Source organism: Dromaius novaehollandiae, chromosome 1, assembly GCF_036370855.1.
Source record: "Dromaius novaehollandiae isolate bDroNov1 chromosome 1, bDroNov1.hap1, whole genome shotgun sequence".
NCBI classification, from domain to species: Eukaryota; Metazoa; Chordata; class Aves; order Casuariiformes; family Dromaiidae; genus Dromaius; species Dromaius novaehollandiae.
Genome location: NC_088098.1, coordinates 126533618 through 126560635, shown reverse-complemented (window position 1 = coordinate 126560635; position 27018 = coordinate 126533618). Strand labels below are relative to the sequence as shown.

The 27018-nt window shown below is 38.3% G+C and overlaps 1 protein-coding gene across 1 annotated transcript in view; it reads left to right on the top strand.

Moving 5' to 3' along the window:
* Positions 1-26756, top strand: part of LANCL3 (LanC like family member 3) — a 39939-nt gene extending 13183 nt beyond the window's left edge. Inside the window, exons 2-5 of the mRNA XM_026104109.2 lie at positions 14371-14494; positions 15985-16182; positions 18206-18413; positions 19561-26756. Of these exons, the coding sequence (XP_025959894.1) occupies positions 14371-14494; positions 15985-16182; positions 18206-18413; positions 19561-19720 (690 nt within the window). The 3' untranslated portion in view covers positions 19721-26756. The remainder of the gene's footprint in view (positions 1-14370; positions 14495-15984; positions 16183-18205; positions 18414-19560) is intronic.
* Positions 26757-27018: the final 262 nt, after the last annotated feature.

Sequence of the window (27018 nt, the reverse complement as noted above, 5' to 3'; positions counted from 1 at the left end):
GGAGGTGATAGTGATTCCTGTTAGTTAGTTAATTGTACAGCACTTTGACATCTTCAGATGCAAGGTAACAGCTAAGTGCACTCAATGAATGATTGTTTATTATTATTGGTGGTGGTGTGACTTGTCTTATGACTGCTACTCCTCTTCCTTCTTTCCCTGCAAAGTTTGAACTCTCTTAGAGTAATCCATATCACATCTTGTGGCACAGCAGTGTCTTTTTCCTGAGGTGTACTTGGTTTATACACAGTCACAGCTGAGGATGAGTTGTGCAAAGGGAAGATTGATAACGCTTTTTTTATTCCAGGATCAAATGGTAAACTTTTAACAAAGAGAAGAATACAGTTTTGGCCTCATTACTTACAGACTAATTTATGTTTTAAAGAGTGTGGTATCCCACACTTCCTCAAATTAATCCCATGACCCTTATTCTGCCCTTGAAACATGGCAATATTGAATTATAAGTGATTGTCTGCATTTGAAGTGCAATTTGAATTATAGCTGGATTTGCAGGCATATTTTGAGACAATGATAATGGCACCGCATATGCCACTGGAAACTCTTGTTACTGTCTTTTGCTTCAGAATTGTCTTTGTCAATGTGCCTGGGAAGATCTAGGAGCTAGCATAGAGATCATTAGACTTATTCCTACATCAGACTGCTACTACCGTTGGGGAGTAGGGTAAAATTCACATGACTCAGAGGACTCGATCACCTTCATCTTGTTTTCCTCCATTACATTGTCAGCATTCTTCTCTTAGCTTAAGTTGATATTTCTACTCAGTGGTTTATTGGCATGACACAAGCTGCAGATCATCACATCGAGTAAAAGTGGCATGATGCCAATATGGAGTTCTCTGGAATTACCTTTGCTTGAAAGCAATGCTGATACCACTTTAAAATGACTAATTTGGGCTTCTGTTAGCCTATGAATGGTGCTATTGTATGGTTTACCTCATTTAACTGACTTTGCACGTAGCCGCATTGTTCCTTAGCAGCAAATAATTAGACATACTTCTAGATGTCACATGCCTTATAAATACCTACATAACAAACTGTGCATATAAAGCAGCATGACTTGGAGGAATAAAGAAGTCTTGCAAAACAAACAAGATCACTTGTTGTAAATAACAGAATTATAGAATTAGTGGCTGATGGAAGAGCAGTAGCCAACACCTTGTTTACATTTGAATAAAGCTTTTGATGCAGTGTCAAATATAATCTTCCTTGAAAACCTAATTCACGCTGACTTGGATGAGGACATTGTTTGTGGATTTGGAATTGGCTGAAAGACCACAAGCAAAGCTAATCATAAATGCTAATAAAGGATGAGAACTTGAACTACAGAGACTGATGTAGGAATCAGCCTAATATATTATCTTCATTAATGATCCAAAAGAGGCAGTTTACTGGATAAGAATGGCTTTGGCTTTGAAACTGAGACGAGTGCCAAATACGCTACACAGGCAGAGGGGAAGTAAGAAGACAGTTCAAGAGATTAAAAAAATGAGCTAAAATAAGGTCTATTTTTAGCAATGCGAGCACATGTATCTGGGGAGAATTACATACAATACTTATCCTCCATGCTAGGAAGAGTCTGAGATCCAACTGAACATGACAGGGCTTGAGTTACTCATGTTATTCAATTCATGTGAGTGTTAGCGTATTGTCTGTATATCTGTTGCATCATTGCTTGCACATCTGTATGTAACCTAATAGCACATCAGGGTTCTACACATTCATGTAAAATAACATTACACATTTCCTTGCACTTACTCTGCATGGGAACGAACAGCTAGTAGAAATGAAGTGATAATCAGCCAGTCCTGATAGGGGTTGATGCAGTATGACATCAAGAAGGCCAGTGGAGCTTGGACTGCCTACATTGGTGTACCATCCCATAGAAACATTATGGTTTCACTCTGTAAACGCCAAAGTCCAAAAGTTTTGTCATCAAAGTTTTCTCCTGCTGCTGACTAAGGTTGGAGATGCAAATGTCGAAGGCACCTAGTTTATGCCCCTGAAGTCTCCTGGCCATCCTTTGATATGCATGGAAATCCTGACAGAGCTGCCCTGTGGGGTGCATAAGTCCCACCAGGATTCATAAATCAACCACTGCATCACTTACAATCCACAGAGCTCTAGTACGGATTTACAGTACTGTCTTTTCTTCAAGGTGCTTATGCAACTGCTTCCGGTTGCCTCCCACAGTGGTGGCAGTCTGCACACAGTCTCACTTGTTGTAACTACTCTGTAGCTCCTCCAAAGGAGGTTGCAAAGCTGCAGCCCTGAACAGCAGCTGGAAGCATGTCCCACCTAGTTCCTTTCTCCCTGTTGCAATCTTTCCCAGTCTGATGGTGCTGCTCTTCTCACAGAATCCGAGGTGGGGGTCCTGCCTGGTGTGGAGTAAGAGGGAACTAAGCTTCCTATCTTTTCCCACTCTCGAGGGCAGGGTATGTTGACCTCTGGGCCCACTCTTACAGATTTTAAGGCCAAACTGGGCTGTGTGCAAATTACAGCCAAAGTAGGACCCGTAGTCCCTTCCTCCTTACACCCAATAACCTTGAGGTTTCATCACTAAACTGGGATGAGGATTCAAATTCACATCCCTTCTTGTTCTGATACCGTGCAAGAATTTAAACCTAAGTCACTAGGCTGAGCATGCTGATTGCTAACACAAGTCTCTCTTTTTGCAGCTTTGAGTCATACTCAGAGCTGCTTTTGCAGCTCCAAGTCATACTGAAATGTTCTGTTTTCAAGGCCTGAAGTGAAGTGCCCAAAACTCCAGGTTCTAAAGTCATTCTGTTTTTTTGTCACCAAACTGTGTTACCTACAGCACAGCCGTGAATATTGTCCATACAGACAAATGCTTCTGCTTGTTTGCAATGAGGAGCTGGTATCCTCACAGTAGTACATAAGCAAAATCTTTTTGGAAACTGCAGGCTTGGAATCTAACGAATGGAGTACATCTTCAAATAGCAGAAACTTGGGGACTCACTGCTACTCAAATCAGACCAGAGACATGAACCTGTTTTCCTCACATCTACCTGAATGCTCCACTCTTTGGACTGTAAGAAACATACCGCTATTATGAGAGAGGCTGACCTGACCTGTGCTTTCAGAGGAGACATCACAGTGTGAACCAAAGTAGAGAGAGCCCAAAGAGGAGGCTTTCCTGAATGTTTCTGCTGGTGTCTCCATGCTCCATCCTCTGCCCATTCTGAAATTTCTAAACTCTCCTTCTTCACCGTCAGGGGACCCTCAATGTGGGCTAAGGTGTCTGTGGAATAAGGAGGGTGTATGAAACTTAGATGTCATGGGACTGAGTTCCTCTTCTGGATTTGGTTCCAGTGATCCATCTGGTTCATTATCTTGTACCAGTACTAGATGAGTCAGAGGAGACGAAAGAATCTCTGTGGAGGGTGAATTTGAAATGTCTGTAGCATTCCTAACCTGCATGTTTAAGGGCTGGCTTTATGTTCTGAAGCACAAGGGTTTACATTTCTTACAGAGCTGTTGGTCTGAGCTCTAAGACTGTGTGATGTAGCCATGTAAAATCTGTCAAAACGAAATGGTCTTTCCATTTAAACAGTTCAGACTCCAAAGAACTGTAATTCAGCTGGAGTGGTGGGCACTTCCTGCAGTTAGCCCTAAAACCATTTTTTTTTATTTCTTGCCATTCTTAATTATAGAAAGGTTCAGTTGGTTCATTAAAATTCCACAGTGCTAGTGGACTCACCTAAATATTGCAGAAATAAGTTCCCCAGATTATTCGAGTGCTGGGTGTGCAGAAGAAGTACTTTGTCATTGTGTTTGTTGCTTTTCATAAGCTATCATTTTGTTCTCATATTGCAAGATAAAATAATTCTTTGTGTACTTTATCACATTAATTACCTCCTGTCCAGAAAATAAATGTTGCAGTCTTTCCAGCTTTGCTTTATAGGTACTCTTGTATTTGTCTCTTAAAATATTTGTTTCTGCTGGATTCTTTTTCGAGAATCAGAGAACAGAACAGGAAAAATATCAGAAGAAAAAACAGAGCGATGACTGATAAAGTCACTTTTTAATAATCATTTCAGTATTCTCATACATCTGAACACTCTTTGTTTGCTTTTTACAGTGCTACAGTACATTAAGCAGAGATGTTCACTGAGCTGTTCACAGCACTGTGTAAATCATCACAACTAATTTAGGTCCTACTCTTACATGAGTGTAAGATTTGAGAAGATGGAGGGCTCCTTCACAGTATTGAACTCTCCTAACTGTGCAGACATTACCATGGCATTCCAGGCATCTCTGTGTAGCATTTTAATATGTAAAGCTAAGCTTTTACTGGTTGTAAATGGGAAAAACTCTACTGAAAGCATTGCAATTGGGTGCCTTCAACAGTGGCAGCAACCCTGTCACTTAACTTTCTTGCCTTTCAAACCTTAGTTTGAAACAGATGAAGAAAAGATGATTATTTTGCTCTTCTGTGCTTCATTTTGAAGTTTAGCCTAGTAACAAGCTACAAAGTCTTGTATCAAGTAGTTTCCCAATTGCTACTTTCTGTAGCAGAATTCATTAGCAATCAGTACAATTGGTTTTGAGCTGGGAGCAAAAGGGTTAGTGTTTTGGTTTGGGTAGAAGAGCACAAAATGGAATGAATGCTTTGCTTGGGACTGTCCTCTCAGCCACTGTCCTCTCCCATGACTTTTTTTCTGGACACTTCTGCCGTGAGGCTTAGAGGAGGCATATTTATTTTTTATTTAGTTTACCAAAGCTTGTGAATGAAGTGTGCTCGCTTGCATAGAGAGCAGGGCTCTGAATATTTGAAAAGCAAGCCTAAAGGCATTGGATTTGGACTAGAAATTGCTGCATGGGGAAGATAAGAGAACTGGATGTTGATGAAAGATGAGTAGTTCAGTACCTTTAATGTAAAAAGAAGAAAACCGTAAGACTGCCTAATGGTGTATAGGATAAAGTCTCTGTCTTCTTCTGCTTTGAATGTAGCTGGCATATTTTATGGGTTGCCACCATGTAAACAATGCTAAACACAATACTGAGGAAGCCAAAAAAGGAAGAACAAATAAGCATTCAAACAGATAAGTGTTCGAACAAATAAGCAACAGACTTCATAAGTAAATGGATGTGCCATTGCTTACACTGTAATATTTGATTAGTTGAAAAGTCATCATATGTTTTTGACAGGTATACTCCAGCCCTAATCCTATAGACCTTACAGAAAAAAACGTCCCCCTGGAAAACAGTGGAAATTTGACCTGGGTACTACAGTAAAGGCATATCTGCATCCATGAACCAGGTCTTAACAGAACAGCTTGAAAGGCAAATTAATTCTTTTTGTTAAAATGAATATCAAATGTGAACAGAGAGTTTTTCCAGTACATTTTGATGCTGGATATTTAAATTGCAATCTGTCATTTTATTGCTAGGTTTTTAGTACCTTGTACAATGTGTTTGCAGAGTAAGTAGCTTTACAGTGAGAGTGATAGATCCTGCCTCAAAAGAAAATATAAACCATGATTTGGAATTCTGGCTTCAAGAGAGAGGTGACTCATACCTGGGCTGAAATCGTTAAGCTCCTTTCATTTAGATATGGAAGAAGGTATACTGGGCAGCTTGTTATAGGAAATAATCTTCTTCAGAATATTAATTGATATCAAGCAAAATTCCTTCAGGAGTTCCAGGAAGGACTCCTGCCTGTAAATGCAGCTTTATTCAGAGAATATGCACAGCCTTGAATTGAAGAAGTGGAGAAAAAATATTTTACTGTGTATAACTTAAAATGTTACAGTGAAATCGTGCACTCCACACTCACTAAAGAGTTAGGTGTTTGCTCTGCTGTATCTTTTAGGTTTCTCTAACCAGCTTCTGAAAGCAAGGTCAGCATTTTACTCTGTCAAATAAACTATATTCCTGTAGTCTCAGTCTTAAAGGCTAACCTCAGGGCAAAATTCTCATTGATCTCAATGGACTGCAAGCCTGCCCTACAGCATTATTAATAAGACATGGGACTACAATAATTTGGAAGAATAATTACACAGCATAGCAACCCTAGTTTATTGACCTAATTACTAAGTGAATTATTGAAGTCCATTCCTGGGGGTCATGAAATTGCTCCATTTTTATATCTGTGTTAGAACTGATATCAGGTGAACGAGTAAAACTTCCAGCACTTCTATAATGCTTGCCAGGAATAACACTCCACAAGTCAAGACCCATTTAGGTCAATGAGGACTTTGATATTAAAAGCATTATGAATGATTTAACAAGTGAATTGACTTTGACAAAATGAAAAAAATAAATGCTGGAAGGGACTGTATGGCTCTTTTCCATCACTCCGAGTGATTAAGATGACAGAATTACTTACGATGAGTTGGACTATGAATGTATTTAAAGATACTGTCAAAGAACTAGCAATCAATCTTTCTCAGTCCCCATCCTGTACTTTTTATTTATTGTATCACATAGTTTCTTTCATTGTAATCTTTTGCTTTAATTCTCCTTTTCCTTGATCTCACTTGAGCAACTTAATTACTGTTGTTGAAACAAGTGAAGCTTTAATGACATATCCAATTGCTTCATGAAAATGGTGTGTATGACAACCTGGAAATAGGTACAGGAGGTTGAGTGACCATGCAAGCTTCATGCAGTAATTCAGTCACAGAGATACTACTATGAAGGGTGCAGTAGAAAGTTGTGTAACCGTACAAATATGCTATGTGTAAGCTGCTTACTGTTTTCTCCAGGCCAGTACCAGACTGAGTTTGTATGTAGACTAATTCTTCTCAGTCACAGCTAATTAACATAGACCATGGGGACCAAGAGCTCTTTTACTCTTCATCTCTCTCCCCCTCTCTCTTTCCCTCCTTTTCCTCTCTCCTAGGACCAGTTATACCAGCCAGTCTGTGTTTCATGGCACCTTTTCCAGTGTTTCATTGCTGTCTTTCAAATGAGCATCCAGCTGGCCCTTCCCAGCCAAGGCAAGAAATACTAGAACTAGCTAACCACAGAGCACAGAGCCTCTGAGAGATCACTGCAATAGTGAAGTTTTGTAAAGTTGGATGTCAGAAATGATGCACTATATTGTTGTCCCTTGTCCTTCTTGACCAAACACTAACAAATTAATCTTTTCCAAGGAGAGGCCTAAGTTGCCATAGCAATGACAGTGCCCAATTAATTTGGACTTGAATCATTTTTGAGTTGAGACTAAGGGCACTACCATGGCTCCTGCAATGCTTGGGAATGCTCTGCCATCCATATTACAAAATTTTAATCTTTTGCAGTGATGATCATGTCTCATGAATCCTCTCTCCTGCTGCAGTGGAGCTGGAAGAAGGGGTAATGGTGCTTATGCATATGTTACAACCACTCCACACACCGGGGCAGCTCTGCTACAACAAGAAATGTCTGTGGAGCAGATGAAGGCATGGATTCACTTCAAATGAGCCAGCAGACCTGCTGTTAAGGGGAAGTAAGCTGATCCAAAATACATGGGTAGAGCATATGTTGCCTGCTTGCCAGTGTAAGAGATGGGATGGATCCTGGGGCAGCACAACTACAACACACTGGGTTGCCAGTTACCTAAAGCAGAGTGCATCATGCCCAGCCTGGAAGATGTATAGACTCATAATGAAAAATTGTCAAGAACACTTCCAGAATGCAGAAGGATAGATCTCCCATCAGGATATGACTGCTCTGTGGCTGTGGTTTTGGCATAAGTTCACTACAGGGCTTGTGTACTGATACACTTTCTGACTGAGGCTAAACTCAGTCAAAGGATTTCTCACTGATGAAGAAGCTTTTACATGAATAATCTTCCTCCTGTCTGTGCAGGGAGCATAGACAGAAGGAAAGCAGTTTCTATGCAGCACCAATCTCTGCTCATTTGTAGCTGTCATAAACTGCAGCGATGTCTGGAGGAGGCCTACTTGACACACAGCAGCTCCAACGAAGGGTCTGGATAGCAGACAGGTGACCACTGATAAATCCATTTTGGCCAGATCCCAGGGTCTGTTCCCCAGAAATCGCTCAGCCATGCTTTATGACAATGGCCAGTAATAATAAAGAAGGAAAACAATTTTACTTGTCTTTTGAAAAAAGTTTGGGTAGAGTTCTATAAGGTAGAATTAGTCCTCCCAAAGCAAGGCTAGGTTTGTATCTTAGTTAACTGTAAATCTTTTATTTGTACCATTTTTAAATACGCTAATTAATTCATCTTCGGTAACTGCATTTGTCTGCTAAAATTAAGTTCTTGGCTCTCTGGTGTATGGTAACTTTAACCCTCTACTAGGTAGGACAGGACATGCAGCTGGGAGGCAGGCAGCGGATCGGAGAATATGAAAGAGCTGTCATTTGAAAGCCACAGCATAGCAATGCACCCCAGAGGTAGCTCACTTCTGCCATGCTGGGATTTGTGCATCTGACCTATTCCACGTTGCCTTTGCTGTTGACCAGCCTGTCCAGTCGAATGGTACCGAAGCGCTCAACAGACAGATCGATACCTGCTCAACGGTGTCAGTTGTCTGAGGTGCTCCAGTCTTAAATATGTTTTTTGACATGCTTCCTGCTTTGCTCCTCCAGCGACGGAGAACTGGGGCTTGTGCTTTCCCACTCCCTTCAAGCGAAGAGGGAAGTAGTGATGAGATGGGGACCTTCTGTTTCCTTCCCAAGATCTAGGAGAGCCATGGTACTAGACCTAGCTAGCTGTATCCAGCAAGCCACTGGCACAGCTGAATGAGGTGCTGGGGTCTGTCATTAATTGGCAGGGGAGAGCTAGGAAAGAGGAACAGAGCATAGCCAGAGAGGCTGATGTTTTCCCTGTCTCTCCATTGATCCAAAACAGGGGGAGCTTGGAGAGAGGCTGCTTACTGTTTTTCCTTGAATCACTCCAATATTTAACTTGAGACACGGTGAATAAAGATGCTCATCCAATTTGACCAACTCTGTAAAAGCACCAGCTGCTCTCAGAAAGCCACAATAACAGTTGTGCTGCATCTGTTTTTCCAAGACTTCATTTGAAGCTGTGTCAGAAATTTTCAGCTTGTAAAGGACAATTTTAATAGCAGAATTTGATAGTTTTAGTGCTATACAGTCCTGGCAAGTGAGACCTGTGGAAATTTTGAACGGTGTTAGCAATGATGAGAGTGCTGTATTGTCTTCTTTACCAATAATCTGGTTCATCAGCAATAAATGCAGCCTTTGGTTTCCAGCAGGAATCATGACCGCTGAAACAGGATAGGAATGACATTGTGTTTTCATGTTGCCGAGACAAAAAGCTAGACTTAAAGAAATGGAAATTTACAGTTTAAAAATAAGCAGTACCAATGAGCTCTATCGTGAAGTCTCTTTTACTCGTAATAAGATTGCAGTTAAGCAGCACTGAGAGTGAACTGACATAATTACATTTGTAGTTGTGCTGTGTCTGCACACTCATGTAGTTGTGTTAACATATAATTTGAGAAAGTATGCTCTCTAGAAAGTACTTTTCATGGTGATGTTACAGCATGAAGCATATTGTATTAGAAATGGTATCATCACTAGTTCAAGGACTTACTTTATTCCTTGAACAAAGTTTTCAGGAGAGTTAAAAAAATTCTTTTCAGGGTGGACTTGACCCTGCCTGTAAGGAATGCAGCCAGCTGTACAGTTGGAGCTGGGTTTCCCACTGAGCTGCAGCAGCATTACATTAATCAAACTGGAGTAATACTACGGAGAAGCAGGTCCTCGCGTCTTTGTACCTGCTGGTCTTCTGTGGTTTCAGGTTTTAAGATCCCCTGAAAGAAAAAAATGGCCATGACATTGCATAGAAGGGTGTCTGAATAATCCCAACCCTTGTTTTTTGGAGAAAAGGATCAAGCTTGAGAAATGAACTTAAATATCATGCAGTGCAGTAGGCTATCATTAAACTACCAGGCTCGCTCCAGCATCTTTCTGCTCAAGTCTGCTGTCCTGCTGAATACAAAGATGTCTTTTACAGTGTTTTTGAATATTATGTCTAATTCACAAGCTCCCTCTGCTGGGCTTTCAGAATATGAGACTAGTGACACAGCTTCCCTTAGGTTCTTCTAGGCTGACCCAATTTTTTCAGCTTATTTTTGACACTTTATGCAGCACTGCAAAAAGTCTATGATCAGATTTATGTAAATGACTTTTTAGAAGTATGTCAGCGAGAGGTCTGTTGTGTTAAATGTGCATTCGAAAGATTTTATGTGCAGAGAAGGCTTTCTCCGTAATAATGTAAGTGTACATTTTGCCTCCTAAAACTACTGATGCATCTATATGCAGAAAATATATATAATATGCAGCTATAAGCAGATACTTGGCACTCTGTAATGCCTTCTATTACATATGTAAAGGAAAGATTTGTTAGAAACAAATCCAAATCCCTGAACTAAAAGTTTACAATCTACGAATCCAACCAATATAATACGCAGCTTTATGTAGCCATGTTTTTCAAAAGGTAAATCATGGCCCAAGGGATTAGTACCAAGCATTCAGAGGAATGATAAGTACTGAAAATTTTACTGTAATAAGAAGCAAAGAAGAGTGAGTTCTTCTGCTTCCTTCTGCCTAATCCTCAAGGTCAAGCTAGCTGCCTGCAATTTTTGAAACATATACATGGCTTAACATTGTTATAGTTGATATATTATGAACTCTCTCTTGGCAGATGGAAAGGAGCTGTGAAATTACTTACTTCCAGCTAAACAGTCTCAGGCTGCAAAAGACTGCTGTCTAACAACAAAGCACAGTGTTCTATGATTATTATAGACATAGCACTTCCTAGCTGATTTTTAACAGGGATTTACTGACTAAGGTACCTGGCTTACATAATTCACAAATATGTGGAATGCCTTAATGGAAGAAGGCACATAGTCTGGAGTGACACAAGAGAAAAATGGAGAGACTGTGGAAACCATCATAGTGGCATTCTTGACGGTAAGTAGGGCTCCTAGGCATCGACATAACACAAATAACAAGTATCGCAGTACTCCTTAAGTGTTATACTTAAAGTAGAAGATACATGGGAATGCGGCTGTCACCAGTGTGGATGGAACAGCTTTTTCACAGCACACAACATCACTAGACAGTGATTTAAAACAGGAAATAACTCCACCAACCTATTGAAATGGAAATTGCAGGGGAAATATAAAATAAATGTCTCCTGAACTGGGATTTAGCGAGGACGCTAAAATGAACACTTCAATTACCATATGATAGGCTGTGGTGCAAAAAGAGTTAGCTGAAAGATAAAACCACCAGCAATATGAGATCTCTTGATGTCAGTAGTCTTTTAGATTAGTATTGATGTAATAAAGAATAATTTTACCTACTATTTAGCCAACTCAAATAATATTAAACAAGTTTCTCAGATATACAGATATCTCAAGCATGAAATTTTTTTCTGACTAACATGTTTTATTATTGGCTTTATTCTTCATCAGAGCATGTCACAGGTTTCACCAGAGGATGCCGTATCAATATGCAATTTATCCTTTAAAAGCCTTTGGGTTGATCAGCCTCTTTCTTTGCTGTCCCTAATTAAACATACTGCTTCAGTAATTCCCAGAAGCAAGGAGGAATTGTGACTACAATGAAGGGAAAATGAGCATTAGGTGCTCAAGCAACCCTAGGTCTACTTTGTACTACCACAGCAAAACCGTCCTGTGGTTATAATTAACGTATTCTATGTTTTTAGCTATTTTTAAAGATACTATGATGGAGCATACAGAGACTACCCATAGTTCATATTTCTTGGCAAAATGAAAGAAATCTTAGGAAGTTTTAACAGAGATTTTGTTGAAATGAAATGTAGCCAGCCAATGGGGATCCGAAATGTGATATCTAATCATTAAACCTTTGGAAGGCCACTAATAAGCATGGTAAGTGAGAGTCTCTATTCTCAGTGAACCAATTCCTAGAATAAGGAGCACACACAAATCTTTCATATTTAAGCATTTAGGAAAACAGAGGCAGCAGCCCTACGCTGTCTGTGGAGTGAGGCACTTGGTAAGAAATGTTTGGAGTAAGTGCAGATGTTTAGAGTCAGAGCACGGTCTCAGCGGCCACAGAGAGAAGGTTGTTTTAAGAGATACAGGTAATTTTCATTTCCATTTTCTCTTTACTAATCTGGAAATGCCTCAAGATGGTTTGATTTTAGCCATATATTTTAACTGTGATTTAAATTATCAAGCTAAAAACGTTGATTTAAGTAATCAGTTTTCAGTTAGCTTTGCATGTAGGCTTTTTTGCATTTTAGGAAAGAGGTGATATTTGTTAGCTGACATAATTTCTTTTTGCCAACTGAAAGGATACACTATATATACACTTAAGTAATCACAGAGCTTAAGTGTTCTACTTTCTACATTTATATTAAAAAATGGTGAATGATGCATTTCTTTCTAGGTGACACTTCTTTACACAGCAGTGTGCAAGGGTGGATTTTGGTAGAAATTGGAATCCATTTAAAATACACAAATCAGCATTTTAAAGCGGTCATGAATTCAATTAAAAAATGAAAGGTGCTGAACATAAGAATAAGTTTATTGAAAGCTAGTTGATTTATAAAATAGAGGAACCATAACATTCAGAAAATGAACTGATAAAATTTTTTCTAATCAGCATGCCTTTGCTTTTCAGAATTTCACCAAGGAGATCTTACCCTTTGCATTTATTTTTAAAGGGTTACCTTACTAATCCTTTCACAGAGTATACGATTTGGAGGGTTAGATCCAAAACTGCAAGACTGTAAAATCAGAACTCTAAAGAATATGCAGTATCTCCTACTATGTCTGTGATCTGCTCATTTGCTTAGGAATTAAACTAATTTCGTAAATTCAGTGAAGCTAAAACAATTCATTTAAAATTGCTGGAAAATGAGTGAAGTCTGCAGATCTTAACAACTTACTTACTTCTATTTCAGGAAATACAGAACATTAATCAAGATCAGAACTAGGTTGTTGTCCAAGTTGAACAAGTATCATAGTCATTTGGAGCAGCTGTAATGAAATGCGTTGTTGTCAGGGAGCAAGATAAGATAGGCAAAGAAGATTTTTCATTCATTATTTCTTGGTCAAGTTCTAAGCGATATTAATTATTCATAGCATCTTTTATTTGCCACATAAGAGTATATAGCTTATAATAAACACTCCCTCCATATTTAATGCTAAAGGTATTTTTTAATCATGAAGAAGTAATTGAAAGTCCTCTGAAAATATAAGTTACAGCAAAAGTAAGTGTGTTCAGAAATGTTTTAAAGACGTGCTCTTGATGTTCCGGTTAGTTTTAGGACAAATATTTATCTTATCAAGGCTATTTATTCAGCCTTTTTCTTTTTTCTGCCTTATTTTGCCTTTTTCCTTACTCAGTTTTCTTTACATACTCTGAAATAATTTTTTTTTTTCAAAATACTGCTGTCATACTGGCTTTCCCCTGAAGCCAAAAAAGCTACTACAGCTGACTGATTTTAATGACCTGGGTATTGGTGGGCGACATACAGATGTGGCTGACACAGGGGAAATTGCTGATGACTGCAATGCAGTGTGTATCGTTATGGTTGTAGTTAAAATCTGCAAAACAGATTCCACATTGAACGCTTTAAGTCAGTGACTTGAAAGAGTTCATATCTGGTGAAATACATCATTTGTCAATCCTATTTACCTTTTGACACCTCTGAAAGAGAGCTATTAGATGTCTTATTTAGGACTGCATTAAAACAAAGGCAGTTGACCTTTTCATGATGAAGTTCAGCAAATGTAGCTAGCCTCTATTTGTACAAGTCTGTCTTCTGCTTCATTTTTGTTAGCATTTTCTCAAAGTAAGAATGCCTGATTTTTTATAGTAAGATGTTTCTGAACCCAAATATGTAGTAATTATTTAGAATAAAACTCTATACCTATCTTTTTTTCTTGTTTGGAAAAAAATCTGTGTTGTTCGGTATGTCCTGATAAAGCCTGTAACATTTACTTTTTTTCTAGGTCTGTCTCCTTTGTCTTTTCATAATCTTTCTCCCTCCAGTCTCAAGGCTGTTGTTGTGCAACTCGTCTGGTGCTTGTTGTCAGCTTCCATCAGGCTGAAATATCCCTGGGAAAGAGAGGCGGTAGCTCTTAGTGGGCCTCTTTTCACTTCATCTGTGCAGCTCAATATTTGACATTGGCTTTCTTGAGATGGGATGAAACTCTGTTTTTGAGAAACATTACGTAAATTTACTGTGTTATGTAAGGGAATTTTAATAATGATGTACATTACAGCACACTCCTAATGTTAAAGGCAGTACTTTGTCTTGTGTACCAGGAGAATAAAAGGGTCTGAGAAATGTCTAAAAAAGAAAATTATTATAATAGACATAGTGTTTGTTTTGATGTTTCTGTTTAGGTGTTGACTCCGGCACAAATAAAGTCCATTTGCCTGGCCATATTAGAATCAGGAAAGCAATATGCAGTGAAGAAGAGGAAACCATTCCCGCTTATGTACTCCTACTATGGAACGGAGTATCTGGGTGAGTAGAAAACACCGACTGCTGTGTAAGTTATGCAGTGCTCAGATGCTGAGGCGGTGAACACTTCAGAGATAAAGTATATAAAACGTGCTGTGCAGGATTTCCTCCCATTGAGTTCGGACCTTTTCCTTTCCTCAGAGTAGTGTTTCTAGCTATGAACTGCTTATTTCTGAGCCTATGAACTCCTTATTCTTTATTTCATTATTCTAAAATAAGATAATTGAACCTTTAAACTTTTCAGTCAGTTTCCAGTTTGGGTCTAGCTGTGACTGACATTATTTCTCTGCAGTTATGTCAACTGGTTTAATAGGATTCAATCAGCTCCAGCTGAAAAAAATCTAGCAGCAAATATTTGAAAGAGTAACATAGTAAGAATGATCCTGCAGCATTCTTCAAGCTAGGGAAAGGCTTTAACATCCTTCATCCTCCACTAAACCCTCCTAGTACCCCAGCAGCAATTGCAGCTTCAGCCTGGTATCACAGCTTGTCTCAAACCTACCTGAATCTGGCAAGGGGGCTGAGGAGCCGGGGGGAAGGGGTGGCTCTGACAAGCCCTGGGAAAGGCAAGAGGTGCCAGTGCTGCACTGGCAGAGCAGGGGGTCGGGGCCAGCTTCAGTCCCTCTTCTTCATTCTGTCCTGGTAAATTTGCCCTTGCCAGGTGGAGGCAGTGAGAGGTGCTGGTGCCCGTGCCTTTCCAGAGAAGGTCACCAGAGAAATTTGTCAGGGAAGGTACTTTGTAAGCTGATGTTGCCAAGCTGGAACTTGCTGAGTATTTCTGGCAGTAGCAATGCATCTTTCTTTATTTTTTTTTTCCCCAGGGGAGAACAGGGCTCAAACTGGTCAGCCCCCACCCTCCAGGAGCAGCTTAGTTGGAGCTCATCTGAGGCAGTGGTGACAAGTCATTGCGCAGGTCCCTAGTGGGATCCTCAAGGCACAGTATCACAGCACAGGAGGAGTGAGATGGGTTTGCAGACGCTAGTGAGGTCTTCAGCAGGGGGGCAGACAGAGAAGTCACAGCGTGATACTGCTGCACAGACACTGGCAGGTGCAGACAATTCTTGCACAGAACTTCTTGCACTGAACCAGTAACTGGAAATATCTTTTATGGTCCAGTTTCAGTTTAGCCTCAACAAAGACCTCAGAATAATGGTTCGGTTTCAATTCTGTGCCTAGAAAATGACATCTTGAAACATCTTTCAGTTTAGATTCAGTTCAAATTCACGCATCAAGTTTCAGTCATACCATAGTGAGAGCAGACAAAATTCATATGAGTTTCTGTTTATGTTGGGGAGTGGAAAAGGCAGAAGTGGTAACAAATCATAGTGGCATGCACCTAAAAATACTTCTATTCCAAGCACCATTGTAATTTGCCTAAAAAAGACAAAAGAGCCGTGCACTGACAAGGAAATCATTCCCAAGAGCAAGATACGATGAGATGTACGTAGGACCTAATCCTACCCTCTCCTTCTGACTGTTGCTCTTCTTCACAGGTGCAGCACATGGGCTATCATCAATCCTTCAGATGTTACTCTCCTATTATGAGTACCTCCAGCCAGCAGATCAGGAGCTTGTGTGGCAGAGCGTTGACTTTCTTATGGACCAAGAACAGAACAGCAACTGGCCTCCTGAGCTGGGAGAGACAATTGAGCGGGAGAATGAGCTTGTTCACTGGTGTCATGGAGCTCCAGGTTCTTTTCAAACTGATGCTATGAAATAGGCAGATGCTGATCACATCACAAATCACATCACAAATGTTTTTCTGCATTAGGTGATTCCATGTAGAAGATATGTCAGGTTAAATTTGACTGATTTTGACATTTTATGGGGAGCAGGCAAATAATTTTTTTCTTGCAGTTAAAAATGATTTATTTATGGCTGAAGCAGCTGGAAGGGTAGACACATCTTTTACTTTAAAAGCATATGTGATCATAGCTGAAAAAATTCTGTCTGGTGATCTGGTTGTAATGCTCAGCACTGCCGTACAAGAAAAGGCGTGATCCATATGTTCTACACTCTTGCTCCCTTGAGTGACAAGCTTTCGAAGAATGGTACAGATGAGTTGAAAGATAGCATATAGCTGGATGGAGAAATTGTGTGCAAAACAACACAGATGCAGATACACCTGTGAGTTTCGAGACGGCCTTCAGAAGAGTTATCCCCCCCCCTTACTAAAATCCAAGTTTAAGCTTGCAGTTATTACATAGATAATGTAAAAATCAAACTCTGAAGAAGAGTTCGTACTAGCATAAGCCTTTTTTCTGGAACTCACACATATACAACTGCTTTTAAGACAGAAGGAGAATTCTTAGTTTGGGTTCATGAACCAAGGATGATGTCTGTCAGTTCAAAATCTAATCCTATAGCCTAGTGATTTTGGCAAGTAGTGCTGTATATTGAAATCGCTGTTTTGCCACTGGGCAGAATTTTGTAGCTAACAAGTCATTGATTCTGTAACATGAACCTAACAGGTTACAGGAAAGCTGACTTCTACTAAAGAATGCTCATGAGTGTTGATGCATTACTTTTAAAGATGTTCTATTTAAATTATGAAAAGTACACCATAATTAACATCCTTTAATTGTGCATTCTGCTGATGCTCTATCTTTTTGTTGGTACGATTAAGGAACAAGCTTCTTGCTGTTACACTCTGACAAAGTGAATTGAAAAGAGCTTTTGTTTACCAACCTTTTTTTATTTTTAAGAGGAGGAAACTTGACTTCTGTGGGAGGGCTGACCTACTGATGAAATCTGTGGGGAGGATGCCCTCCTTGTCCTAGTATCTTGAGAGCGGCCTTTGACTTGGATTTAAGTATTATTGGAGACATAAGCAATGAGACTGAATCAAGGTGACAAAATCCCAAAGGCCATAAAGAAGCTATTACAGAAGAGACATTTTAGAGGCATCTAAATTCATTAATTGTTATTGTTCTCTCCCAGAAAATTTACTCTATCCCACGACTGTTCATGGGTAATAAAACTCATGTAGTTTAGTAGAACATTTTTCAGCTACTCCAGTGTACGTTCAGACCACAAGTGAGCTATTCTGAACATTTCTTAAGGGTCTTGATTTGGTTGTATGCGTTCTTTTAATGTTACCATGAACACAGCTGTGCAATTTTGTTTTGAACATTATGATTAATATATCTGAATACTTTCTAAAAATAAGAAGTTTTCATACAGAAGTTAGTATTCATAACTGTTCATAACTAGAATAAAGGGTCATTTGCCCCGCTGAAAAGAGGACAAATTTCTTTTTTTCACTGCATAAGAAATTGCATCTGTTGCCAATGTGAGAAATTACATTGCCCATCCTTGTGGTACTGTCAGTGTAAATAAGTGAGGGAACAGTACCACAGTGAGAGCGGACAGAAGAAGACAGTGTTAAGAGCTTACTGTTTTAAAGGCAAAAATGTGACTGATGTTTTAAATTGTGGAAGGACTGGGAACGTTACAGTAAACCCTGAAATTAAGTAATGCATTGAGAAGATTGAAAGTGGTGTTGTCAAAGACAGTGGCTAAGTATATCTTACTGTATGCTTTTTAGTGTACCAGATCGCATCCCCCCATATCTAGCATATGAACATGTAATATAGTGTGTATAGAGTATGAGACTGCATTTTTTTAAATGTATTAATCTTGCATTTTCTTATTCATTCTTCCAAGCCCTTGGCTGTACTTATTATAAAAGACAAATTTTCTGCTATTTTCTAGGCATTGCATATCTGTTTGCCAAAGCTTACCTGGTTTCCAAGAAGCCTCAATATCTGGACACTTGCATCCGCTGTGGAGAGCTAACTTGGCAGAAAGGCCTGTTGAAGAAGGGACCAGGAATCTGCCATGGGGTGGCTGGTAGTGCCTATGTGTTCCTGCTCCTATACAGGCTCACTGGGAACTCCAAATACATATACAGGGCACAAAGGTTAGCATTCCTACCCTTCTGGATGTAGGGCAGTAGTATGAAGTTTCAAGAACATTTGGGAGGCTGCTCAGAGTCTGTGATGACAACCCTCTGATGTAACTTACGTATTTAAACCTCCAATACAATTCTGTTCCTCAGAGGTTGTGTCTGAGTCGTGGGGCAAATGCACCTTGCAGAGAGCCCTGAAGTTCTGGTTTGAGGTTGCCCAAAGTTTTATTTGAGTTTACCTTGGCTCCCTTCTTGCCCACAAGCCTGGGATCCTTTCTAAAGGAAATCTGCATAGGTGGGAAGGAGTGTTGCACCTCCAGGTCTCATCATGACGTGAGGTCAAAAAACAACCAAGTTACATACCCAAGTCCAAGAGCAGGACAAAATGAGATATTGTTTTTTATATTGATTTGTTCTGATTTTTAGAGCATTTGACAGTATCCCTACTAAAAGTGGAAAATAAGTTTAGGACCTGCTTTGCTGTGTATTTTACAAACACAGGTCTCACTCCCAGCTTTAACCAGATTGACATTGTGCTACTCAGCTTACTTTAGTGGAGTTAATTCCATTTTGTCCTGATGCAAGCAAGTACGGCCCACTGATAATTATGTCACATTGCAGCAGCTATCTTTAATTTATATTTCTGTGATTTACTTTGCATGTTCAAAATGATGATATTCAATGTTTATAACTGTTTTCCTTACAGCATAGAATAAGGAGGGGAAATGGTATGGTAATTAGGGAGACTGACTTTCAGCCAATTGTTTTGCAGTAAGAACATTTCATTTGTATAGTTATTTCAGCATTACAGAATTTGTTGTATCAATACGAAGCATTGCCTGAATACCACTAAAATAAAAACCAATCTAAAAGTTATTAAAAAGTATTTGTTTAATGAGATGTATTATAGAGAAACAGAAAAAGTTTATAGCTCTTAAAGAAGCACAATATATGTACAGACTGCAAAGGTTCTGCTCTTCTTGATCTAATGGATGTCAGTTTAGTGGGGAAAACAGCGTAAAATTTGCAGATAAGGTTAAATAACAAATCCTATTTTTAAAAATTGTTGAATAGTATTAAAATGATGCTTTCAAACAAGTAAGCAGATACACAGAGACACCAAGTAATAAAAAGCTTTCTTTGTTTTTCTGTTTCTTAGGTTTGCAGAGTTCTTATTTACAGAAGAATTTAAGGCTGGTTCCCGGGCATTAGAAAGTGTATATAGTCTGTATGAAGGCTTCTCGGGGACTGTGTGTTTCCTGACTGATTTGCTGCAACCCAACCAAGCTGAGTTCCCTCTCTTCAGTGTCTTTGTCTAGCAAATAACATGCTCCAAGGCCACAGCCTCATGGCTATCGGAGAGGGCACCTGCAGTTTCACTTATCTGTCAGGAGAGGTTCTTTACAAAACAAGCCAGTGGTACCACTAATGCTAGCCTTAATGTAGCTGGGAGACAGGTGAAAAAGTAAATACACTGGGGCTTTGGGAGGGAAGTGTGTGATTGGGGGTAAAAAAATGGTTCAGTGAAAAAAAAGGGGGGGAATGACTGAATCTGATGGGGGTAGATATTTAGCTGTAATAAGAAGCAAAATCTTCTAATTATTCAAGTGAGAGAGAAAGAGGCATTATCAAACTGTTAATGTGGTGATTACACAGGAAAAAAAAAGGCAAGCTAGAATTACAGGGACATGCAAAGAAAAAACAAAGCGATATATCCAATAGTCTTTAAAAAGAGACCTGAAGAAACAAGTCTTTACGCAGCAATGCACTTATAAAGGAGTGTGGCCTAGATATGTCACTACACTGCACAAAGGCAAAACCTGGGAATTTTTACGTAAACTACATTTACTAGTACTAGAAACGTATTAAAAATACCTGTATCTTGGAGCTCTTTCATCTTCATATGCATATAATGGTAGTTGTATAGCTGTATGTTCAGTCTGCAGTTTCACAGGTTCATTTCAGCTAGTGGGGTTTCATGGGTGTAAATGAGAACTGAATTTGACCTTTTCTCTCAGAGCTCAGTCTGTGGTGAGGAGCTGGTCTCCTTATCGACTTACTGTAGAAGTCTCACTTCTTACCAATACCTTCCCTCTCAGAGGGAAGATGAATACAGCCATGTAGAAGACTTAGATCGGAAAGTTTTGTAGCAAAGATACAGCAGGCAGATGCTTTCATCCCAGTACAGCATTGCTAGATAAATATTGTTCAGCAATACAAAAACTTCCTTTAAATATTAATTTCCTATAGCAAGATTACTGAACAATAATATACAGATTTCAGAGAATGGAAAAAATATCTTCCTGATGAATTGCTCACTACAAACCCTACAAATTGAATGCAAACTTTTGATGGCATACAGAGCTTAAGAAAATCCTGATAAAACTCAAAATTGCTTCTTTTCCTCGTTAACAAAATAATGTATATGCCCAAATGATTTATAGCTGTAGAAATACATGGTTTGCTCAACACTAGTTGCACTAGCACTTAAGGTTGCAATTATATCCTATTTTTGTATACATTATATATATACGATATGATAATTGAAAGCTAAAAAACATGCTAACATAGATCTGTACTCAGAAAGCTATAAAAGCAAATATCTGTATTTAAAATATATTTGACTATTTATTTATTTTTATTTATACTGGAATACAATTACCTTTGAAGACATATTGGGAAGAATGGTAGGTCAAAAATCACAATTAGAGTGAAAAAAACTGACATACATGCACTGCCAAGCATTGCAGTCTCTCCCTAAATCCTCAGCTGGAAGCGATTCTAGTTTGCTTTATTTTTAATGCCTAATCCATTATAGATCCCACTTGCTTTCAGTGGGCTTTGATCAGACTGCAGAATGGAGTCAGGTCTTGCAATCCTTCTACATTTTAATATACTAATCCCATTCCTACCTGTGTCACTGTTATTTTAATGGGATGACTTGCCTTATTATGAGCTACAGATTAAGATTTCTGCTATTTAGTCTTGCACTCTGCAGCTCTAATTAGTTACTTCAGCCCAGGAGTAACAACTTTTCCCTGGTGAATAAAGCAGCACTGTTCTGTATCAGCTTGTCAAATACTTAGGAATCTTTTGATGAAAAAAATGTTAAAATTCAATATACAGTTGTTACATGTTGTTTATTCTGTGGGATAAAAGATCTTTTAAGAAAGCCATTAATTTCACTTACTTCATTATGGTGAGCAGGGAGATGTGAACACATAGGAGTACATATTTCATAGGGAGCTAAACATATGAGGCTAAATCAAAAGTCAATGGGAATGCTCATATGCTTTGCACGGCCATGTTTTAAGGCTCCTGTTAGATCACAGCAAAATCCATTTTCAGTAGTGCAGATTCTAAGTCCATTTGGGTTCTTATCTAGTTACTTGCTGTAATTTGGATGGCTAATATAGTTCATAACTGGAATCTTTTTAAACAGATGGCTAAGGAAGGCAAAACTTTTGGCCTATCCACTTTGTCTCTGTGGTCAATAGTTTTTCAATCTAAACTGAAGGGTAACATTATTCAGCTAAAATGTACAAGTAACTATATTTGAGCCACAGCATTTAGGTAGCTATTCTAATTGTATTTTATTTTAAGACAGAGAAATGAATTCTGCTATGATCTGGACTCAAGGCTGTTATAATCCTATACATATTATAAATCATTTAATCTACAGATGCATACTTAAAAAAAGAAAGCCTAGCGTTTTGATAACTAAACAGTCATAAAAACTCCCAAACTTAAGCCTTAAAAGAATCTCTGCATATCAGCACAGTAATCATCACCTTTTGATTTTGTCTCCAGTGCATACTCTTTAATTTTCTCTGGGCCACAACATTTAATTGTATCCAGTTAGTTATTTCTCAGGAGATGCTTGAAGAGGATCTTTGCCAAAACTTCAGTAAATCTAGAGCACAATAAATAAATACAGTAATTTAGATCCTGACCAAATCATGAGTGCTGATATTGTAACATACAAACCACCTATATGTTAAATTGTACCATAATAGTTGTTGATAAGATCACTCTGCTTTATTATGCATAACTTCTAACAGTCATGTTTGTATTTACCTTTTAATGTAATTCTTCATAAATGGCAGGAAATGTGTTAAGAATTCAGCATCAGTCTTCTGGTGGTTTTCATGCTGTCTCTCTGTTGAATGAATCCCTTCCAATTTCTATTCAGAGAAGATTCTGATTTGCTGTGTGTTGTACTGTAAAGTACCAGCAAAACAATCTTCTGTCTTTGCATCTCTCCTTCATGTACGTAATGCTTAGTTTTGTGTTTGGCTTCATTTGATAGGAATCCTGTGAGAAAGAAAACACTTAATGTGAGTAAGAGTTAGTGTATTCTTACTCATTTTACAATGAGAAAAGTGATGCAACTCCCTGGTTATCAAAAACCAGGTCCCAAACATCGCTCTGCAAGTCTATGCAAGTTTGGCACTGACTTCAGCAAGAGCAGCATGCCAACTTTGTTTACTGACACTTAAAATACAAATAACTAACATAAAAATACAGTCTCTTGGACTACATTTCATAAAATCTTGGAGTGTAATTATTCATCAATTTCATCAGACAGTACCTTTGGCACTTTGAGCTCATTCTTACTGCTGCACTGCTTTTCTTACCTGACCTAGCTGGATTAAGGTGGTTATGTCTAGGTGTACTGTAGTTAGAGCTTCTGAACACAGTGAAAATATACCCTTGGGCTCATCTGAAAATGCTAACCATTACATGAACGTGTCTTTTTTTTATCTTTTTCCTCCTCTTCTATCTGCTTTTTTTTCCCATTTGTACTATTTTAAACATATGCTGTGGCAACCTTTATGTGTTGCTTTTAAGACAATCAGGAAAGCAACCTGAGTAGAGCCAATGGCACTTTTCAGTGTGATAAAAAAAATAAGGTCCTTTATGTTCCCTCCTTACTGCTCCAAGAAGTTGCTTATGCAACCTTTGCTAGACATCCTCAGCTGGATGTTATTTCCTCCTGCTCCAGAATCAAGCCCTAATAGACTGAAAAACTGTATGCCCGAACAGATTCTGCCACGGTGCTGTGACAAAAGACTGTGTTACCAGAACCTTGAGAAGCCTCTTTCAAAGTGTAAAACATAAGTTACTGAATCTTGTTTGCACATTAACCTCTTTACTGTGTTTGGTTTCTAAAGTGTAGGCAATAGGAATTTAGGTGATATAATAGTGATTATGCTTTTAAAGCAAAGAGGATGCATTGTGTGGGTATTGGTGCTTTTTTGTGATGTACTTGTGTTCGTGTGATGCTCTTTGTGAGTAAAGCTGTAGATTTACAAATCAGTTTAAGGAGCTATATACTATGCATGACTGTTGGTAAGTTATCCACAGATTACTGTCATGGAACACTTTTGAGGAAAATTAGATCTGTAATGTCAAGATCTAATGATTTCAGGATTCATAGCGCCAGATGCAATACGTGTTTCAGCAAAGTATAGTTCTAACAAATACCTTAATTTTTTCCTACCACTCACAATTTCTTAGGATCAGAATATATTTGTTCTGTGCCACTGGTTTAAATAACTGCTTTGTTTGCATTATGTTTCCTTCAGTTTCCTTCCCAATCTATGAATTACTTCAGAAAGCTGAAGAGGTAGCCCAGGTCTTCTGCTATTGACAATAAGATGGATCAATTTCATTTAAGAGGGGTTGTCTACTTATTTAGATGACATTATTTTTACACTCCCAGCTAGTCTCTTTTCTCTGATAACGCCATTTCCCACCTGCTAAGTAAAAATCGTTATACAGTGTAAGAACTGTCACTGATGTTTTGCATCCTTGGATGAAACACTAGAGTGACTTTCTAGGGACTATGTTCACTTCTCTAGTATCTCAATTCTATTATGACAATCAAAAGTAATTCAGTAAAATCGCTAAACATCCCAAAGTATACATTTAAATAGTTGTGCAAAATATGCACAAATGAATGCAAGTAAAGTGATCATGCTTTTCACTACTCTGTGTAATTAATGCCACTTTGGTGTTCTAATACTCATTATAGGCACATGCAGAGAATATAATAAGAATATAGATTAGTTTTTAAAATCCTGTAGAAAAACTAAATGTGGGTAACTGATGTGTTCAGAAACATACAGGTGAAATGTGTACAAATGGAAACTTTCATAAGCAATCAGATCTTTGTATGTAAATCATTATTTGCATATATAGTTATAGCATCTACCAACACATTGCATGTTTTCTGTAAACAATGCCCTATTTTAGCATATGCAGGCATTTTGAGAAAATATCCTTGTTACTTGTTTTGAAAATTTGACCTATAATATCCATGGACAGAATGTATTTCTGAGGTCTGCCATATAATCGCAAGTCTGGTAATCTTTTTCTATGTACCTTGAACATCCGCTGGCATGTATACATTTTCTAATCAGTAGGAAGAGTAGCATATCTGGACTAAGAATTGCTCTGCAGATTTGAAAGAGTAAACTTCCTGTAAAGAAAGAACTATACAGTTGAGCAATTGTTGGCTAATAGCGCTGTTCAGATTTTTCTGAGAAGACATTTGTATTTATACTTAAATGTGCTGGATTAAGTAGTAAGCAGCATTAACATTAAATTGAAAAGTTATAAGAAAATGACCAAAAATCACCTTATTTAGGGAAGAACATACTGCAAAGCCATAAGCCAGAAATGCTCAGGGCCCACAAGACAATACAACAATTTAGAGATGTGAATAGGCATTTTCCAAGAAAACAACACAGAGTTTGCTTCATTGCACAGATATTGGTACAGTATGTGCTGTACTTAACAGGTTCTAGCTGCCTTGGACATTTCATTGCCATTATAGTGAAGTCACTATAAACACACCTGCTGAAAAAATTCTGCCTATGGGAGAATTGCCTGTGATTGAACCTATTGCCTTTCCAATCTTTAATGGAATAAAAGTGATATAAACTATGAATGCTTAGACAGTTTGAAAAAAAAAATCCAAAAAGCCAACATGCACAAACTTTTTGACCTTACTTTGATCTATTAAAATTCCTGACTAATCTGTACTGTCACTGATGTCACTGCTGGTCCTGTACACTGTGTATTTAAAATTTCACATCATGCTCTGAAAAAAGTCAATCCATAAACAGCAAACTGCTTTAAAATATGTAAAGCTGTATTTATCTTTAATATATACAAGGGAGTCCCTTGACTTTGTTCATGCCATGACTCAAAGGGAAGGTGGAGGCAGTTAGGTCAATACAGCAATATCAACTAAAATGGCAGAAAAATAATTAAAAACTTATTTTGCATAGTGGTATAATGATATTTGAATAAAATATGTCGTATAATGCAGCGATACTCATCAACAGCACTGCATGACTGTATCCCTCCCAAAAATTTCATATAGAAGTCCTGAAGTCAATTACATCCTGTACTGAGTGTAAAGTGAATCCTATTAAAGCATTTATTTCCACTTCATACAGAAGAGTAATACTATCTAACCTGCAATTGAACTCAATTTCTGTCTTCACTACCAGGAACACAAATGAGAGAAGAAAAGATTTCCTCTAACAATGGTCTGTTTTTGCCACTGATTTGGTCTTGAGCACTCATTTTAAGGGCCTGATCCGCCACCCACAGAAAATGGTGAATCTCCATTAGACTTCAGGGGTGCAAGGTCAGTCCCTTCCACCTGTTTGAAATAGGGGCAAAACTGCATCATTCTGAGCCCCAAACGTGCAAACATTTGTGCACATGTGCTTCCCTAAACTCACATGAGATGCATGTTGCTCCTGAGGCCCATGGGATTAGTAAGACTTGTTCATATAGTAACAGGAAAGCACAGGCGTTTGCATGTACAGGGCCCTATCTGATAGCAGTTTTATACCTGAATACCAATAAAAAGTACAGGGAACTTAATGGCATTACTAACAAAGGGTATTATTTAATATCTAGTTTGTGTTGGTGACACTTGATTATTCAATATATTCTAGCATATGATGTCCATTTCTTGAGTACATGCTGCATCCTAGATTCATTTCTCAGTGTAATAGCGATTCACAGCCATAGTAACGTATGCTATAGTCCCTTTAGAATCAAGATTGATTTGATTCTTTAGAAATGCACCTTATTGTTTAAAAGCAGGACTCCTGCTGTTCTAATGTTTTAAACACTGTGATCTCTCAGAATGTGTTTATTGTACTAGTTTTGTATTGTAGATTATGATAGAAACTGGATTTTATAGCTTTTTAAAAGCAGTGTTAATATTAGGCTTCATAGTGACAGAACAAACTCTGTGTATACCCATATTATTAATATAAAAGCTGTGATTATCTTTTGCCTTAAATAAAAACCCAACAAATATTACAATTTTGCATTGGATTGGTTAATTCCTTACTTATCTTTTATAGCGCCAGCAACTTTTCTTTCTGGAGCAGTAATGACTCAGTGCCCTAAAAGCTCTTCAGTGGTAGTGTTATCAAAGGTAAAACTGTTCATATGAGAATTAAATAAAACATCCAGACTGCATGCAGTAATTAGGTAAAACTATCCTGTGGTAGTTTTCCAGGGGATAAGAGAGAAAAGAGAAGCTTTTGGCCTGTGGGTTTGTTTCCCACTTAGGCATTTATTT